Source organism: Anoplophora glabripennis, unplaced genomic scaffold (genome assembly GCF_000390285.2).
Source record: "Anoplophora glabripennis isolate ALB-LARVAE unplaced genomic scaffold, Agla_2.0 scaffold47, whole genome shotgun sequence".
Taxonomy (NCBI): domain Eukaryota; kingdom Metazoa; phylum Arthropoda; class Insecta; order Coleoptera; family Cerambycidae; genus Anoplophora; species Anoplophora glabripennis.
In genome coordinates, this window is record NW_019416342.1 from 976,240 (window position 1) to 996,309 (window position 20,070).

Genomic DNA, 20,070 nt, shown 5'->3' on the forward strand with positions numbered 1-20,070 from the left:
AATTAGATATTAATTTGGTGGGTACCAACATATCTTCTAAATCAGTTGATGTATAAATTTGATATTGCTATGATAACTCATATTTGTATAAAGTTAAAAAAATTAGTCCCTAAAACCTACAATTTCATAGCTATCTTGATAAAGAAATTGGCCATTTTTTTTTTGTCTCAGCATAATATTACTATAATTAAAAAACATCCCATAGAATAATAATATCAGTTACACCTGGTGTTTCATTAATAATTTATTAATATGCATAAAAACCATTTAGAATTATTATTCCTTTTTCCACACTTTAATTTGGAAATTTAAATTTTATTAAAACATTTTCGATTGTAATTTAATAATTCGATTTGAATGTTTCAACGAAATATGGAAAAATTGACTTTAACGTAGATATTTCCACTCTAATTTTAATATTTTGATTTTAATGTGGAATTGTGGTTATTTATTATCGATATCTTTCCTAATATATTAAATAAATATTTGGGACAATATTCCAGTGAGCAAAAAAATCAAAGGAATTTGTAATAAATCTCTAAAATAGGAAATAGACTTCAATATATCTTATAAAAATAGAAAGGAAATTCAATTTGGCAGCATCTGTACCAAATTTAAATTAGGACTCTATAAAAAAGTTAGTGGTCTAAAACTTGAAAATCCATAATTACAATTAATATTTTTGTTTGAAATATATTACGTAAATAATGGATATGATAGGATTTTTCATGCGTGAAAGATTACCTACTGGTTATATTGTTATCATATTTATAATCTTGCAGATATTTGATATTTTCGAGAACATTGCAAACGTCAATTAAAACGCGAAATGGAACAAGAAATATATAAATACTAGGTGATTCAGTTTGATATTCGCGGCCTCGTATCTTTTTTTATTTTAAATAGCTTCTAAAAGCTTTAACAAACCCTATGGTATTTTTAAATCGCCGCTCAAACTCCATGGTAACATATGTCAAAATTGCTATAGTCCACTGTTTTTGTTGAAATGGCACATTATATATATATTTTTTCAATTCTGGAAGATATTTTTTTCTGCATTCAGCTATATAAGGAAGTCTATAGTTTCGTTAGAAATATTGCTAGAAAAACAGCAAAAAAGATTAACCCTACTTACAGTAGCTTTATTCTGAAAAATAATAGCCAGCTGCGGAAATAACTGAACTTTGACGTTTCCGAATAACGGTTTGTCAAAATAATGGACATTTTGTACCTACCTATTCTATCTAGAACTATCACATGAATGCTTACAGTAACCAAGAAAAACTAGATATGGTAAATTAAAAAATTTATGGAGAGGACCGAAAGAACGCTAAAGCTGCCAGGTATTTATCTTGTTTGCTGCTTTTAACTTCCATCAGATAAAATTTTCGGAAAATTAGCCGGGAATTGGCGACAGATGGGAGTTTTCAAAAGAAAAGAAGAGTTTTTAAACCCAGAAGGGCAAGAGATGAAGAACATTCGATAAAAATGTTAAATGGCCTGCTAGATCTCCGGATCTCCCTTCTATAGATTTCTTTCTTTGGCCTTACATAAATGATATTGACGACCTTAAAAACGGAATAAGAGTAGAATGTCGGAGATTAAATGAAGAACTACTAGAATGTGTTTGTAGAGAGGGAGTAATAAACAGAGCTATTCTGTGTTTGGAAGCAAATGGAGGTCATTTTAAACATTGTTTTAAATTGTTATCTTACTATCGTATTAAAAATAAAATATGTTACTTTAAAAAACATGGTAACATTGTTTCCGCAGCTGGCTATCATTTTTCAGAATAAAGCTATGAAAAGTAGGGTTAATCTTTTTTGCTGCTTTTCTGGCAACGTTTCTAATGGAACTATAGACTTCCTTACATACATACATACATACTTAACGCAGAAAAAAATATCATCCAAAATTGATAAAAAAAATATATAGTGTGCCATTTGAACAAAAACAGTTGACTATAGCAATTTTGACATATGAAGACCATCTAAAAATGTCATTTGATAGAGTTTGAGGGACGACCTAAAATACCTATGTAGGGTTTATTATAGCTATTTGTTAAAATAAAAGAGATACAGCGCTGCGAATACCAAACTGAATCACCCGGTATACCGAGTGTTCCATTAAAAATTGAAGTTATGTGATAGGTATTCAGACGAAATGGGACGCCCCTTACAATAGAAAATAATTTTAAATGTAAAGAAACTGATTTGGAACAACTTCTAGACACATTTTTGGATTATTAATATTACCAGAATTGTACCATAAAGAATATGATTTTAAAGATGAAATTTTGAAATTGAGCTGCAGTTTTGAGTGTAAAAAGTAAATTTGAAATTTCTTGATAAAAAGTAAAAGTGTGGATAATTTTCTGGAACTATACTGGAAATTTAAAGTGATATTTCTAAATTGTAGCAGAAATTTCGAGACTTCAGTTGAGTTTTCTCGATAAAAGTCGAAATTTCCTACTCGAAAACTCCAAATATAACGATCTATTCTGATTTTCCAACACGCGAAGGCAACGTGCTAGTAAGTTCTAGTAAAAAAGCTGCAAGCTTCCACCTAGAACCCACGTACGGATCAAAATAGGATACGACAAAGAAAGGTACACTCGTCGCACACGGATTGCTTTCACAATTCAAGGATATAGTTAGTCCAGGGGACGTTGTCCGCACCTCACCAGAGACACGAGTGCGTGAGAATGCCCAAGAAAAAGCATAACTGTACAGACGAACAGCGAGCGCGAGGCACGTGAAATTTATAATTACCACAACAAATTCAGCGGCTAATTAGGAATGTATCCAAGGCGAATACGCTAACGTCAACGTTATTGTGCTTTAAGCGAGCGACGAGTGAACGAAATGTATCATGACCGTCCGTCGAATTACGAATCGATAAAACCTTATCAGATTTTTTCTCGCTCACTGCGAGCTTGTTTTTCCAACTCGTTCTAATCTCTTATCTAGCTATCGAGCCGCCCATCTGATTCGCGGACGGAGTGAAGTGTATATATTGTCGTATAGACTGTCGATCACAAAAAAATGTAAACAGTGGTCCGTTGGCACTGTTGTGAAGTGATTTGGTTTGCGGACGGTTCGTTCGAATTAAGTTGTCATCATGGAGACTACTGGTACTCCCCCGGATGGCGGATGGGGATGGATGGTGGTGCTGGGGGCAGCCCTGATAAACGTAAGACTTTTTTGTTCGCGCTTTTGCGTTGCATTTTAGAGCAAATAACACTTTTCCACCCTCCACGAAAAAAAAGGACACCAGGACAAAATTTTGATACCTGCTACTTGTAAATTTAATGTTTTAATCGACACTTAAGGTTTTATTGAAACTTTTTGTTATAAATTATTTGTTGAAAACCATTATGGTGTTTTTAAAAGTGTCAAACTAAAATAGGAGATAGGATTTAAAGCAAAAAGTCTTCTATGGACATGGTTTGGAAATCGTTTATTAGTTACCGGAGTGATATATACAGGGTGTTCCTAAATAAGTGTCGCAACGGAAAACTGTAAATTTCTCTTGAAAAGAGAAACATTCTTTTTCTCTTCCATTTTCTCTCCAGGCTTTCGTTTTCGAGATACCCAGTGTCAAAACTTTTTTTCAGATTTTTGCCAATATCTTAGAAACCGTTTGAACTACAAGACTGAGCTTTTGTACACACATTACCACTATTAACAGCTACTTGTTGCAAATGCTGTTAAATTTCGTTAAAATTTTTAATTATTACTACCCATCTTTAAATTACAAAAGATTTTCGAAACGTTAGCAAAATATTTGGTTTTGTTCATAAAAAGTCATTTTTCTTGAAAACGATTGACTTTAGAGCGATGAACCAAGAGAACTATTTTTGTGTAAAATTCATTGGCGCTTCAGAATTTGATGTCAAATGTTAATTTTTCCAGTGGCGTAAAAGTTAGGGGGGGAAAATCCTTACGATACTTTGAAATCTCCACCACTGGCACGTTCAATGAATTCAGAAAGGGTGCGAAAAAGTAGCTATTAATAGTGGTAATACGTGTACAAAAACTCAGTCCTGTAGTTCAAACGGTTCCTAAGATATTGGCAAAAAATTTAAAAAAAATTGAAGTTTTGACACCGTGTATCTCGAAAACGAAAGCCCGGAGAGAAAAATGGAAGAGGAAAGGAATGTTTCTTTTTTCAAGAGGAATTTACAGTTTTCCGTTGCGACACTTATTTAGGAACACCCTGTTTATGAATAACCAACATATTTTTTAAGTATAATAACTCCAAAAAGATTGCTCAGATTTAAATGAAACTTGAATGCAACTGTAACTGACATTTTTCGTTTCTGTAGAAATATACCGACTCAGTACTAGATCATTAACTCTGTTGTTTTTTCTGTTTAACACCAAATTTATAAAATTAAATTATCAAAATTATGAGATGTATTACAATTTTGTATGGCATACAACAGTTACATTCAATATGTCTGGTTTTTAGTGTAAAAACCGCCTAATGACATGACAATTTTGGAGAAGTAGAATAATTCTACGGTGTTCTGTTTTTGATTTCGTGGCACCACAAAATTTTATTTTGCATATTTGAAGATATTATCGGCGCCTAGGAAAATAAGATATTTTATGTTCAAATTTGATACACTATAATCGAGGGGCGTAGAATAATCCTGCAGTCTTATATTTTCGATAAAAAAATGTCTAACACGTTTTTCTGAAAAATGAACTAATAGATATGAAAAATCATAGCACGCCAGTCGCTCGTGGCATCAAATAGTTGCAAAATTTAAAACCGCTTTTAACAATATAATTAATCTTATGCTTTGCCAGAATTATAAAATTAAGCTAACAATAACGAGATAGAACATGTTAAACGATTGAAAAAAGGTACTTTTATTCAATACTGAAAATGTTCAGAGAAAATTGGTAATATGTACATATTTTTATGGACTTTGATAATAAATATTTCAAAAATCAAAAAGGCATTCGAATTTTATTGATTTATTGTCCAATTTAAAAAAGATAAGATGTTACCTAGTAAGAATATTGGTGGTGGAATTCTTTAATGCTGTATTTAAAGCATGTGGAAATTAAAGAACTGACGAAAAAATCCATACACTATAATTTTAACATTAATATTTTTATCCTCGTTTTTATCATTTATTTTCTCCTTATTTTAATTGCTGTAATGATTCAACAAAGTTTTAAAAGAAATCAAGGCACTTTTGATATTCGAAATCCGTGTCATCAAAATACATAAAAATGTTTATTGCGAATTTCTTTGGGACAGTAAAGATTATCGATGTTTGCGTTTTAAGATTCTCTTTTACCAAGAATGTTATGGACAATTTTTGACAAATAAAAAACCCTTAATTACCACTAAATTTCTGTCACTGTGAATGCGAAATTAACTATTCTTCTTTTAGATTACCACAATTGATAATTTAAAGACGTTTAGCGAGTTTTATTTGGATCTGATGAGTTGCTTCGGAATTACTTAAAAAAATTTCTGTTTCCGGACCCCTGTTCGTGGTAACTTTTTGCTTAAAAATTCAAATTTTACAACAATCCTGTAAACATTTTAGGTTTCTGAAGAATTCAAATTGCAAGAAATAATAATTATTTTTACTATAACAAAATATGGGCTATCCATGTGACAAATGATAAATTGTAAGGACAAACTAATCGTGCGATTAGATTGTGAATATAGTACACGTTATTTACTAATCTAATTGCTATTAGTAGGTACCCAAATTGCAACTTGTACCTTTAATAGTGGTATACTCGTCTACGTAAATAAATTACGAAGCTATTTATCTTCGTAGTAAATCTACATAAATAATTCGTAGTTTTGTTACAATGTTTAGTTAGATAATTTATAATTTTAAATTTGAGATATGAAAAGTAATGAAAATCTATCAAACTCCACATGATAATAAGATATATGAGTGGAAAGTTTTTGCTAGTGTGTATCATCTACCTACTTATTTCGTTGAGATTGGCCTCATGGAAAGATAATAAATGTATACTAATCAAAATCAATCATATTACATTAGTTAAATAGTTCGCAGATCAATAAAATCTATTTGTACAATTTAGTTCGTTTTTATTATCACTTAAATGTAATTTTGCAGAGAGATCGATTTTCTTGAAATATTAAGTAATATTGTAATATTATACTATAACAAAATTACGTAAAAATGATAGAGTTGAAGTTCTACTGTCTTTTTATTGTTTAACCATGAGCCAGCGAGTATGACTTTATTTATAGAAGAATAATTTATATTTCTGGTTTTGGCAAATATATTTAAAGAACTTCTTTATTAGCTTAGCTAATTATCACCGAACACATTTTCAGCTGTAGCACCTAATGAGTTTTAATTTCAGTAGCAGTTAGTAGAATCGTTCTGCGTCTTAAATTTTTGAGAAACTAAATCAGCGCTGACTAAGATAAGCGGACTCCCTAGACCTGAAGTTTTTGCCAGTTGACTAGCCTGTTTCACCTTTGTCCTTTTGAATATATGCCAATTGGCTTCCTTGAAAACAAACGAGACATGAAAACGAGGGCTAAGTGCCAAATGTCTAAAAATATTTTTTTCCAGTCAAGGTGATATTTTTTAATAATATGTTTTTTACTTTATCTTAAAGGCATTTAATCTATTTCGAATATATTCAATATTTTTTCTAAAAATCTTATCCAATGAATTCAAACGATAAATACCAGAAATCTAGCTATGCAAAAGATGTATACTCTCATAAACAGCAACAAGTGTAACAGCCGTTGAGACATGTAGGCAGTAGAGTAGTTGTTTCGCGATATCATGGCGCACCACATGGATTTTGGGTGTCGAAGAACAGTATTTGCCTTCATTTCAAGCAGATTTTTAGAAGAATTTTGGAGTTTATTTGAATTGGCTTAAAAAACTTTTTACTGATTTGGATTCTTTGTCTTACTTTTATTAAAACATTTAATTATAAATTAAACAAATGAGTGAGTAATGGACGTAAAGGAAAATATATAAGTTTTCCTTTGTATTGAGGCTACAGGGGACAAATAACAAAATGTGTTTATTTTATAAATTTAATTTATAATCCACGCAGATAACACCATGCAAACTGATAAATTAAATAAAAATATATACGCTCATACTAAACCAGAAGGAATTATAAATCATATAGTTTAAACTGAAGTCTCAATAACAAAAGTTTATCATAAATTACTATAAACAAAACAATAAATTATCAGACAAACAAAACAAAATTTACATCCAAAAATTCAGTAGTACATTATTTAAAATTTAAGATATAATATGTAGAATGTGTTTTGGGAAATCGGTAAATTAATTTGAAAGACAAAAGTCTTCTTCCATTTCATTCGAGTTATTATTTTTTTAGTCTATTTGTTAAATAAATAAAATAATCTCTGTTTCACAAAAAATATGCGTATGAATTTTTTATAACAAATATAATTTTAAATAGAATGTAACCATTAGAAAAATTCAGTGGCGTAGAAATTTACCCCTTACCACTTCATCCATATTTTTTATTTTTAATGATACATTTTATTTTTAATGATACATTTTATTTTTAATGATATATTTAATGTATTTAAAATTGGTATTCAACAAATTGTGAAATGAACAGCTCGAGCAGAGTTATTTTTTTTATTATTCAATTATGTAGTAATTTTAAGTTTATTTCCCATTTATTGTTACGAATAAAATTTAAAGAATAAATTTACAAAATATTCAGCGAAGTCGAAGTTCTGGCGTTCTTAATCAAGATATCTTTCACAATATCTTCGCCAATGATTGATATACATAGGCTGTGTTGGTCAGATTGGGAATATTTGGCAACGAATTGTTTGACTGAAGAACACAGCCATAATTATACATAAATTCAGTTATTTTATTGTATTATGTAAAATATCTCCAAATATTTGCGTATTTATGATGTTTCTACGTGTATTTCATTTTAATTTTGTACTTTTTACTCTTAACATTTTCAGAAGATGCGTATTATGAAATCATCTGTTGCGTGACATTCTACTGTTTGTTAAAAATGTAATCAGCCTTTGAGTAAACTTATTAATGTTTCTGGTAGTCTGATTTGCCATTCGTCCAATTTAACAGAAGAATGTCTCTGAAACAGTGAACCGTGACTAACTCGATTAGTCTAGAGTTACTATAATTAAGCAGGTTGCATAAAATTATAGAGCAGAATTATATATAATTGCGTAAATAACAGTTCTGGTTATCGCCATTGTTATTTTCCCCGGCTTATGATTAAGTACAAAACTATCCAGAGATCTTAAGTGGGTTATACACGATGCGGTATATATCACAAACTGCCTAAGACTCTGCGTCATTTATAAAACGTCATATAGGCAAGTTTAACGCGTTCATTGATAAGAAAGGTTGTCTAAATTATCTCATATAACGTACATACACTGCGATGTATATCAAAAGTTACTTTAGATGTGCATGAATCACTTATAAATCGTCATACTGTTAAATTTGATCACAAAATTTGACGTACTGAGACTGATTTGTTAGCATATCTCATACCATATACCCCTAATATAATCAATCAACCACGTCAGTAATAAGTCGATATAATAATAAAAAATATACAATTTTACACAACTATTCCAGATAGTTTAATGGAGATATTGGACAAACAACATTCTATACCCGTAGTGTCGTTAAGAATGGTAATATTTCTTTATAAACTGTTTTATAAGCACCTAATGGCATATATAGAGCTTCTTCATAGGTTAGAATTTGAAAGCAGGCAAAACAATGTACAGGAATTACTTGCCATGAGCTTCGAAATCTCCTCTTGCCTACGCCACTGCATTGGAGTAGCCTAGAAATCCGAGAAATAGTGAAATTTCTGGCGTTTTTAGGTACTGAAATCTTTAAAAGTAAAACGTGTAGAACAAAAGTAAGCACAAAAATAAAATCCTTGATGTTTTGTTTATTCATTGTTACCATTTAAATTTACTCAAATAAAATAATAACTAAAAAAAAGCGTTTGTAAAACATGCGTTTGCTGTTATGCTAACCCCACATTTTAAGAATTATTTTCACGTACTTATAAATAAAAGTAAACAATTTTATATGTAGGACTAAGCAAGTAAATGTTATAAGAATATTTACATGTGGAATTATATATAAAAAACTTAGTATTTTCGTAGATTTCAGTACCTAAAACCTTGATGGTTTGATCGTTTTTTGCACCTGTTTATTCGTTTTACTGCGGCGTCTTTGAAAATACTCCGGTGGCATGACATAACATTCCTATTATTTGATAAGCTTTAGATTATTCAGTTATTAAATGTTTGAAATTATTTGTCTTTGCGGAAAACACTAAAGAATATGGGGCCCTTAAGATAATCATTTTGGAAAGATGACTAATTCAAATTTTCTTACGCCAAATTTAATAGGTAGATTCTAAGAATGTATAAGAGGGGGTGGGGTCCAATTTAAATATACGTAAATGGTGATTCTGGTTATCAGTGTTGTTGTGCTTCTGCTGTAGATGATTCACTTCTAAACTTTCTACAGCGCTTTAAACTCATTACATAAATTGAGATGTGAATCAAATTTTAAATTGTGATAGCATCCCATTAGTCATGATCTTCTAACTTCACGCACGTTAAGATATGCATCACATTCCTTATTTCGCTACAATATTGTTTTAGATCGGTTGCATCTACAAATTTTAGATAGTAGCGTCAGTTGTGTTCAACCTTTGAATGAATTATTATGCCGTTATGTCTAGAACATAAAATTATCGACCATAAATTCATGAACAAAATTTAAGAATATATCAACAATTTCTCAGTGAATTCTGGTTAAATTTCGGTTTAAAGATGCAGTGCCAACAGTGTTTCTGATATAATTCGTTAAATATAATTTGAATTAACTAAATTCCAGTTATTTTCGTCTTTTCGCTGTAACCAAAAACATTGTAAAAAATAATCATGAATAAAATGAAATAAAATAGGGGTAATTCTACTAATAAAAATAATAGTAAGACACTTTTTGAAAATTCGATATCAACGGAGTTGATATAATTTCATTAATTAATTTTATCCATAACTCTTTTTTCAGTTATTTTTTATTTTTAATAATTATAATTATTAAGAAAAACTGTAATTATTGCTTCGAGGAGAGAAATGATAAATTTTAACTGTTTTTAGGGTGTTCTTAAATGTTAAATGTTATTTTTTTTTCTGTCAGAAATACTTAATGTAATCGGCTTAGAAGAAGAAAGCCTATTTAGTGATCTTGAAGATACATCGATTGACATGATAATGCCAATTGTCCATTATATTATAGATTTATTTGCAATAATCTAACAATTATGGTAATAGCTTCTATATTATGCAGTAGCAAATGACAACGTTAGTTTCTAAGTAAAATTAAATATATTAATTTTTTTTCATAGAAATTTATCATCATTCTTTTTAAACAGAATACGTAAATGAAAGTTCACAAATATCTACTTTATTTGTAAACTATGATAACGGTCGTTGTTTTTTACATACATTTACTTATGACTTATCTGTTCTAAAAAACTGGTAGCTAATCCAATTATTATTTATAGAAATACGGGAAAACTATTGTAGCTGTTTGTAAAAAATAGTTGGCTGTAATATCACCTCTCATCTTAAGCCAAAAGTAATATTCGTGTACGTGTAGAATATTTTTAGTGTTTCCAAATTCTAAATTAAATCTTCAAAGGAATTTTATTAATGTAAAAATTCCTTTGTATCGTTTTTAGATAATCTTAATAAGAAATTAATATTTAATAGTATATGTTTAATATAAGAGTTAAAAATATAACATCCTCGTTCATTTTTTCACCCTTTTTATCTCATTGCATCAGAAATAGGTACTTGCCTAAATTAAATCGAAATGTATTTAAGACAATAAGAACTGTATATAATTTCTTTTTTGTTTGCCACTTCAGAACGGATATAATGCTAGATAAATATGCGATAAAATAAATGGTATAGAAACGGATGTTATAGGAAGTTGAAACATAGAATTCCATTGGAAAGTCATGAGTTATATTTGGTTATCAAACTGCCTGGATTGGAATAATCAACCTGCTTGCCCTAAAGTGCTAAATTTTTATTTTTAATGATGGTAAAATTTACATGGGCGCCCGCAGAAAATTTGTAAGCAAGAAGCAGGAGTAAATGCAGGTCATAAAATCTGATGAAAAATAATAACATTTACTGACAATGCAGAAAATTTGCCACAAAAACAAAAAAAAAACTAATAAAAAACAATAGAATTTTCAGTATCTTTTGTGCATTGGGTTAAAAATTCAGAGAAGTGGATGATTATTATAATTTTGGCAAAGATCAAAGTACTTCATATGAGTCTAAATACTTTTTTATATGTAGCATATTTATCAACAATGTATTTAACAAAAAATAGATTAATAATATCAGGATGTCACAAAAAAGTCCTAAACAATTTTTATTTATTTAATTTCAATTATAGGTACCTACCTCGTTACTTGAGGCCATTTTTGCCTGTACTTTATATTAACTATATGTTGTGGTGAAAATTCTTGACATAGATCCGCTTCTCTTTTTTAGTTCAAATGGGGTTTTCGATTTTTTTGATGGGGATTATTTTAATGATCAAAGATAGGAGACATTATGTTTCCAGCTGATAGATTATAGCCCAATACTGATAAAATTAATCTCTTTATGTTGGAATAGATGTAGTATGAATGATCATTAATTCAATAAATTTCTTTGATACTGATGAGATATTGACTGATAATATTCTAATTGTTTATATAAACTTTTTAATTAAACAACTAATACAGTTTGAAAAAATATATTAAACAAAATTACGTTTTCTTTATTATTATTTATTATGTATATAAAAAGTAAATAAAAAGGTATAGGTATTCTATAACAAATGTTGCATATAAAAAGTATTAGTTATGCCTTATCTGAAATCGGTGATTTACCATATCCTCATGCTTCAGCTATGTATAACATTCCTTACCTAGCAAACCAAACAAACAATTTAGAAAAGTGTAAAATGGAAAATAACAGCAAGATAAAGATAAAAAATGCCTTGAATCGCAAGATCATAAGCGTATATTAAGATTGTTATGTTTTTATTTTGTTATTATCGCCGGGTAGTCTGACATTTCTAATTTTATTACTTAATGAACACGAGACTGGCGAATGGCCTTCTAGGCAAGACCAAATATTAAAAATACTCTGCCATTTTGTTGGGACATAATTGATTTAGATAATACAGAAACAAACAGAATAATAAAAATACATGTGATTTTTCCCGGGAGAGAGAGAGATACTAAACTTAAATAAGTATATAGAAAAAAAATTGGTATGTAGAAGTTCAATACGCATAGTTTTGTCAAGTACCTACATATTTATGTTTTTAATTTTTTTATCTTGTTCAGATTATGTTCATTGCTATAATTTGACATCAATCAAAAATAAATCAGCCGAAAACTACTGATGCCCTTAGTGTACATCTATTTATATAAATAAACTGGTCAAATGGTTATCTTCGTGATAACTCTTGGTTATGTTATGAGGCAATGGCTCTTTTCACCAATTGCGAAATAAGAAAATATGTCATTTTCGATTAACTTAATTTATTTAAATTCAAACAATCGCTGTAGTTATCATCAGTTGTTTACATTTTTATAATTTTAAAGAATTTTAATAGACAGAGATCGTTGAAAATTTTCTTAATTAGGTGGGTATATTGACGGAAATAGTTCGTGTAAACTTTGACTGGCACACAGATATGTGCCACTTTAAAGATGCAGTTTTATCACATAATGTTACGTTCAGTTATCTCATATCTTAGAAGCGTATAGTTAGAGTGGCCAAGCCCACTACCCCGCTATCGCAGGAGGCCCGACACGCTAAGGAGCTGACTTCGAAAGGTTTCTTCCAGAGATCTGGAAATCTTAAGAAATATTTTGCCGACAAAAATTAGAAAAATGCGGAAAAATTTAACTTTTGTTACAATCCAGGATACAGTCGCTTTGTTTATATTTAATGAAAGAACCTTTAGAAATTATTTTAATATACATCATCAGATCATTTTCTCTTTTAGAAAAAAATTCATAATCAGGATGACAAAGGGCTTGTTGCTATGGAATTAGAAGATTCAGAAACATCAGATATGTGACTAGACGACTCAGAATCACATAAAAACTTTAAATATATAGGTATATTTTTAAGTAAATTTACATTTATGTTAATTTTTATACTTTATTATTTGCTTTATGCCGAAATTTTGGTTAAATCAAAATATAGGTACTTTGTACAGGTATGTTTCTTTTATGAAAATTTGTTATATTTTTATTCATTGAATTTTATTACAGGAAAATATATCTGGAATTCTGGTCTAAATAAAAAATGAATTCAAAAATTTCATGCAGAAATAAATAAGTCAAATAAAAACGAAATCGGTGATACTAGGTTAAGAAGTAATTCGAGACGAATTTATTTTAAAAAATACGTAGTCAAAAAAATATTTTCTTTATAGGTAGAGCCTCATAAAATATTAAAAGTTTCATTATCAAAAGCAGTTTAAAATTAAAATTTATTCCCATATTTCATTTTCTAAACTAATTATCCTATAGTTTAACTTTTTTTTTAATTTTTGCGTCGTATGTAAGTAAAATTCTGTTTGTATAAAAAACTGGAAATACATACATATATTCGTTTAAAATTAAAATTTGTGTTTTATTTAAAACTTTTCAAATTTTTATGTCACTAAGTTGTCATTTTGTTTATAGTGTATCTTTTATTTCCAAGCGGTGTTTGCTGTTATACAATCAGATAAAAAGATAAGGGGTGCTGACATATTTAATTATAGATTTGTTGTAAATAAACAAATATATATTTTCGTTTATAACTATCTAATCTAAAGCCAATATTGTACTATTTGGCATATGAATATTTTATTGGTCGAAAATTTCCGATTAGTACCAGAAATTAGAATTTCCGGTGACAAGTACTCTGTATAAATATTTATTTAACAACACTTTCACTTGCTTTATCTATTATTGATATATTAAGTGACATTTGTTAACCATTTGTTAACTGAATCAATAGTGAATAAACTACAGTAAAATATAAAACGTAAACAAAATCGACATTCAACGTTTTCGTACATTTATTAATTCATTTCCAAAAATGTCGTGATATAAATTAATATTTTTTTGACATTTTTTTATCTGTAAAATTAATTCAGTCTTTCTCATTAAGGCAATTTATTCAAATATATAATAATTACTATCAGTTAACGATGTTTTAATTAGATATCGCTTTTTTTATAGAATTTACGAAAATGTATTTTGTTGCTGATATATGCGAGAACGAAGATTTTCCTGAGACTCGGTTGATACCAAAGTGACAATTTCTTGCTTCGTTATGCTTTTAAATTTTGAATTTAACGACCTTTAAGTCAAGGTCAAGGTCATTTTCGAGGTCATGTCAAGATCGCCCACTTTTCACCCTACAACTTTTGTATGACACATGGTTTTTTTAAAAGTGATTCCAACAAGGTACTCCGTTGTCTCAATATTCTTGTTTTTTTGTTCTTTATGGCCAAAATACGAGTTAAACCGAAAAAATAATAAGAACAAAAAGTTGTTTTTTTTTTTCGTTTTTCGTAGTACCTAAGTCGTAATATGGACCTTTGTCTGAAACTTTTTTCGAAATAATCGAGTCCAACCGAGATATTATTTTGTCACAAGGTAAATGCCCCACCCGGTATATAATAATTGTGATACGGATAGTCTTGATAAAAATTGAAGCTCGTTGAATGAATCTAATGAAAATTCATCATAGGCGTGCATGACAGAAACGTGATCTTTTATGATATTTTTTAGATTAGTTAATTCTGTTCAAGGTTTGCCCACAAATTAATTTGGGTTCATCTCGTATACCTACTTAAAATGTTATATATTTAATTTAAGTACATATTTTAGTCGTTACTATTTAAAGATGTAAGGAGTTAGATAATTATTTTAAAAAAATGTAACATTAGCTGATATACAGATAGTGACGTATGTGATTAATATAGGTGTGCTTAAAATCTTAAAATAGTTTGTGAAATTTTTCAATGTACTCTCCCCTAACTACAACACAATTGAGCCACCTGCCTTGCACAGACTTTATTCCATGAGTGAAAAAGAAGAGTCCCGTCTGTTGATTCCATGAATAGGCATTAATATCATCCTTCAGTTGTCGTTTGCAAAATGATTTCAATTTCCTAACATACAGGTACAACAATTTGATACAAGTGCATTTGTGTATGGTGTACAAAGAGAACTAGTTCATCTCTGTATGTTTAATTCCTCGACATCAGTTTCCAGCTTAAACTTGTCGTTTCGTGTCATATCCGTGCATGTGAAACAAACGTGTTATGCTTTATTTTCTGCTCAGCTCTAATACTGGTTGAAATTGTCCTAGAAAACTGATATTTTTTACAACTATACCTTTTATTACTCTGAAAATAGAATTACTCTGAAAGTAATATGCGTTGGGCAACCGCGTTTACTTTTTTCATTCGAGTTTCCTGGATTATTACAATTCTAAATACGAATCAATAATTTAAAATGTAACCAACGCAGGGTTATTCTGAATAATACAAAAGTCTATATTAGCACATCAGTTTTGTAGCATGAGTAGCAAGCTGCCATGTTGCAACATTGCATAATCTATTTCAACAAAATAATCACTTATTTATTACCTCTTATAGTCTTATAGTATTGTTAAAAGTCTCAAAAAATTAATTAACTAGTTTCAAGTACATGTATTATAACGTCATATGCAAAATACAACTTAAAAGTTCGTAAAATAAAATTTTATCTCGTCCATAGAAGATAACATCGAAATACGTTTGTAGTTCATTCTATGATTAAAGTAATTTTAATTGTAGAAACTTCAAAATGTTTTGGCTTTAATACTATTTAATTATCAGTTGCCCTTCGCATATCATATACATCTCCAGATAAATTTTGGATTTTGAGTTACATCCTTGTACAGATAATTATTTAAATTGCGAAAAATTTTATCTAAATTAACTTGACTAGTTATTAGAAAAAATATATTTTTAAAATCATCAAACAGTTTTAACTTCAAATACGCGGTGTCTTTGTACTTATGCAGGCTAATTGCTAAGACAACGATGAAAGTCGTTTTATTATTATCGCTATTAAATGTTTTTTAAAGTACTAGTGGTATTACCTATTAAAACTCATCATTAACAAATAACGGTATGGAAAATTTACATCGCATAAATTTCTATAAGTAACCACTTATTTCAAGACATTTTTTTGAAAACTGTTCCTAATAATTTCAGTACACTGTCAATATGTTGCGATTGTAAGACACACACAATTTTTAACTGTCTTTTCAAATGAGTTACAGTTCATTTACAATTAATTTTTTTTTGTATACAGTGCATACATAATTTAAAAATATATTTTACATATTTGGAATCTATGCAACTTACTGAAATCATTGTAAAAAATTACGTACTCCATCAAATTTCAGTATTGAAAATGCTTTGAAAATATTTGAAAAAAACAACCTCATTGTCACAGTCACGTGAAGCAATAGGCGTAGGTCCTTGAATTTGAACTAATCAGATGTCTAGAGCACTCAAAATAATGTTTTTGAGATAAATACATATATCTGTTGAGATTTCGTACAAAATAATCAAGTACAGTCAAAATTATTGCCACTACATTAAAATTTGATCTACGATAACGATTTTTTATGTAAAATATAGTATTCTAAATATTTTTACGTATACATTGTGTCCCATAATGGACTCAAAATAGGCAAATTTAGGCTAACTCACCTATATCCGAAATCGCTTTGTTTGGCCGCTAGATGGCCTTAAATTTCGTGAAAATTTTTTGAATTGGGGGTGTGAATTTTTGCTTTCCATCTATACATTTTGGTGTTATTCAGAGTGTTTTTTTAAACTTGAAACTCCTACAAAGTTGATAAAATCCGTTCATAACATTTTCCTCTTTCGGGCAATAATGACAACTATTTTTTATCTGTTAGGTGATACGATTTGGAAGTTTTTGGACCTCTTGTAGAATTTTGATTAAGGTGGCCATATCCCTGGCCGAGAAATAGTCAAATTTCTGGTATTTTTAGATACTGAAATCTTGAAAAGTAAAACGTGTAGAACAAAAGGAAGCACACAAATAAAATCCTTGATGTTCTGCTTATTCATTTATTAATTATTTATTTTTCCCCAACACCTAATCATGTAAAACAGGAGTCGATATTCTGTGGGTAAAAATTTTAAGACTTGTTCTGTAACTATTACTGGCAACCATAAAATTGAAAAGGTTGTTACTGCATTTTAGACAGTTTATTACGTATATCAACGGCAGTATACATAATTCTGGAAGGTACTCAAAAGTTGTAGAAAACAGTACACGCACTGCCTTGTATTAATTAGCAAGTCAGTCACATATAAATTAAGCGTTTATCATCCAACGTTTATTTTAATTCTAAAGACGTTTATACAGAAACCAGCATGAAATTCAAATCATTACGTATCTTAAAGAAGCCTTATTTTTAAAGAACTCGGAAACCTTACATAGAACACTGATAGCACCGATATTTTCCTAAGAATTTAAAACATAACAAGGCATTTTATATCGGACAAAGTACTGATATGCTTTGCTGGAATCAATAAAAGCCTATAGAAATGCTTCTCTTTTGCACTTAATGTCGCAGTAATGCTCACATTTGCTTATAACTTATTATACGATTGTTTTTTTGTCTCTTCCAGATGGTCAATCAAGCCCTCTTCGCCAATTTCGGTCTGATTTTCGGTGAAGAGTTGGAAGCTATGGCTGATGGGAAAGCCACGGGAATCATGTTAGTCATGTCGGGTAGTGTGCTAGTTACTAATTTTTCCGGCCTCTTGGTCGGTCCTCTCATGAGAAAATTCAGTGTAAGGACTATCACCATATTTGGAATACTGTGCGTTGGAACCGGCATGATCTGCTGTAGTTTTTCAACGGAGATCTGGCAGATTATACTCGGATACAGTTGTGTTACAGGTAAGTTAAGAAAATGTGGTACAAGTCACAATTTCATCATTAATTAATTTTCTTGACCCAATTTATGCAATATAATATTGCTCACCTGTTTACCTTTGATTTTTTCCACGATATTTGTGAAAGAATTTACGAAAAATGTAGTAATTGGTATTAATTCGAGCCGTCCAACAAAATTGTTAAATATATCATGAAAACAACTAAATTATCATAGAGATAAATGCCATCTAAATAGAAATATGTTATTATCACATCACGTCATAGCACGGGTATGTTTTCGTCAGAAAATAAAATTTTCATGTATCCTTGTATTCGGAAAAAAATCTCTACTATATTAAATAAAAAAGTATATGTATAATTACGTTTAAAAAATTATTGATAATCGCCTTTAAGGCAGGTATTGTAAAAATAATAATAATAATAATGCGAAATATTTTACGAAACACTTGGTATGTATTCTTTAAAAATCAATTCCCATGATATATAAAAATAGTAATAAGAGTTATTAGTAGGCTTAGTGCACGTGCAGAGTCTAACAGAGCCGGCGCAAGGGTCGGTGGCCTTCACAGCTGACTCGCGTTTTGAACTGTTCAGTTATTTACGGAACCTTTTAGTAGTTGGTGTTGTGTCGATACCTTTCTTTTTTACGTCTGCTGTAAAATGTATTCGCCGTGTGTTAAAAAATATATATATGATGCCAATAAATATGCCCAGTTAGTAGTACGATAAAAGAAAAAAACGCAAAGAGTGTTGGGAAAAAATCCAGGATACATCATTTTGGAAAACATATGTAAAATTTTATCTGGTACATATCAGGAGTTACCAGCAAATATATTAACATATAGTTCTTGCCTCAACAATTTCTCGTACTGTCCACTGTCAACAGTAGACGTTGAACGGTCATTTTCCCTACACAATTAATATTAAGTGATAAACGTCGCCAATACGCAATGCTACTCAAACACGCACAAATGACAATTATTAAATGCACATAGTAAAAAATCTGAATTATTCACCTTACCGACAGGGCAGGCATTAGGGTGCCGCTAGATACATATCGAATAAATTGATCGATGCGGAGCTTCAGATCAGAGGCAAACGTGTACAATGACATGGATAGTGGGAGCAGTTAATACAAGTAAAGTATAGAGTAGTTGAATATTTATTAGTAAGTGAAAAATAAAAGTAGTTGGATCTGATGTCTAAATCATAATTAATTATAGCTCAATTTGATAATATTTACGTATTTATTTTTAAGTAGTATTGTTATCTGGAATTTAGATTTTAGTCGTCAAGCAATCTGCTTTTTATTATTTAATTAATTTTTTAAGATGTTTCTATATACTCTTATCTGTTGCTGTCTATATACTCTTATCTACTGCTGTAGTTTAACTATATCTATATGGAATTTAAAACTGACTTCATACGATGCGGTCACAAAATCTAAACCGCAAAGTTGTGTGATACATACGCTATACAGATGAGAAATATGAGGGCACGACAAATAGCTCGTCAAACATTTCTAAAGGTTCTATGTAAGATGTGTATATTTGCCAATTATCCGCATGTCAACAGCTTGTGTACACTTGCCATTTTGTTTTTTTACGAATCTAGAGAGCAGTACACGGTGGAACCTGTTTGAAGTGTTAAGAGGGTGTTAATATTGTTAACTCAGCTTTCATAATTCACCAATTTCCGAAATAGTTTTTCTTTTTTTTAATTTTGAGAATACGAAACAATTTATTAGTATTTTAGTGTATGTTTATCATGATACTGACCTTATTTGCTTCATCCAGAGCTTTTACTTTTCGGACTGTTTCTTTCCACCTTTCGAGTCGATCAATATATAGGGTGTTAATGAACTTATGTCAAATATGTTTGCCACATGCCCGTTTTGTCAAAATGAGGTAAATAAATACACGGATTTGTGTTGCGTAAAATGTAATTTTAAAATCTGACT

General features: G+C 29.8%; 1 protein-coding gene across 2 annotated transcripts in view; it reads left to right on the plus strand.

The window, feature by feature from the left end:
* Positions 1–2,785: 2,785 nt before the first annotated feature.
* The window catches only part of LOC108906478 (monocarboxylate transporter 9-like), a 34,561-nt gene continuing 17,276 nt past the window's right edge, over positions 2,786–20,070 (plus strand). The window contains exons 1-2 of one of the 2 annotated variants that reach the window (XM_018709750.2): positions 2,786–3,192; positions 17,840–18,113. In XM_018709750.2, the coding sequence (XP_018565266.1) occupies positions 3,121–3,192; positions 17,840–18,113 (346 nt within the window). In that variant the 5' untranslated portion in view covers positions 2,786–3,120. The remainder of the gene's footprint in view (positions 3,193–17,839; positions 18,114–20,070) is intronic. The other variant, XM_018709749.1, reaches the window with a different exon arrangement.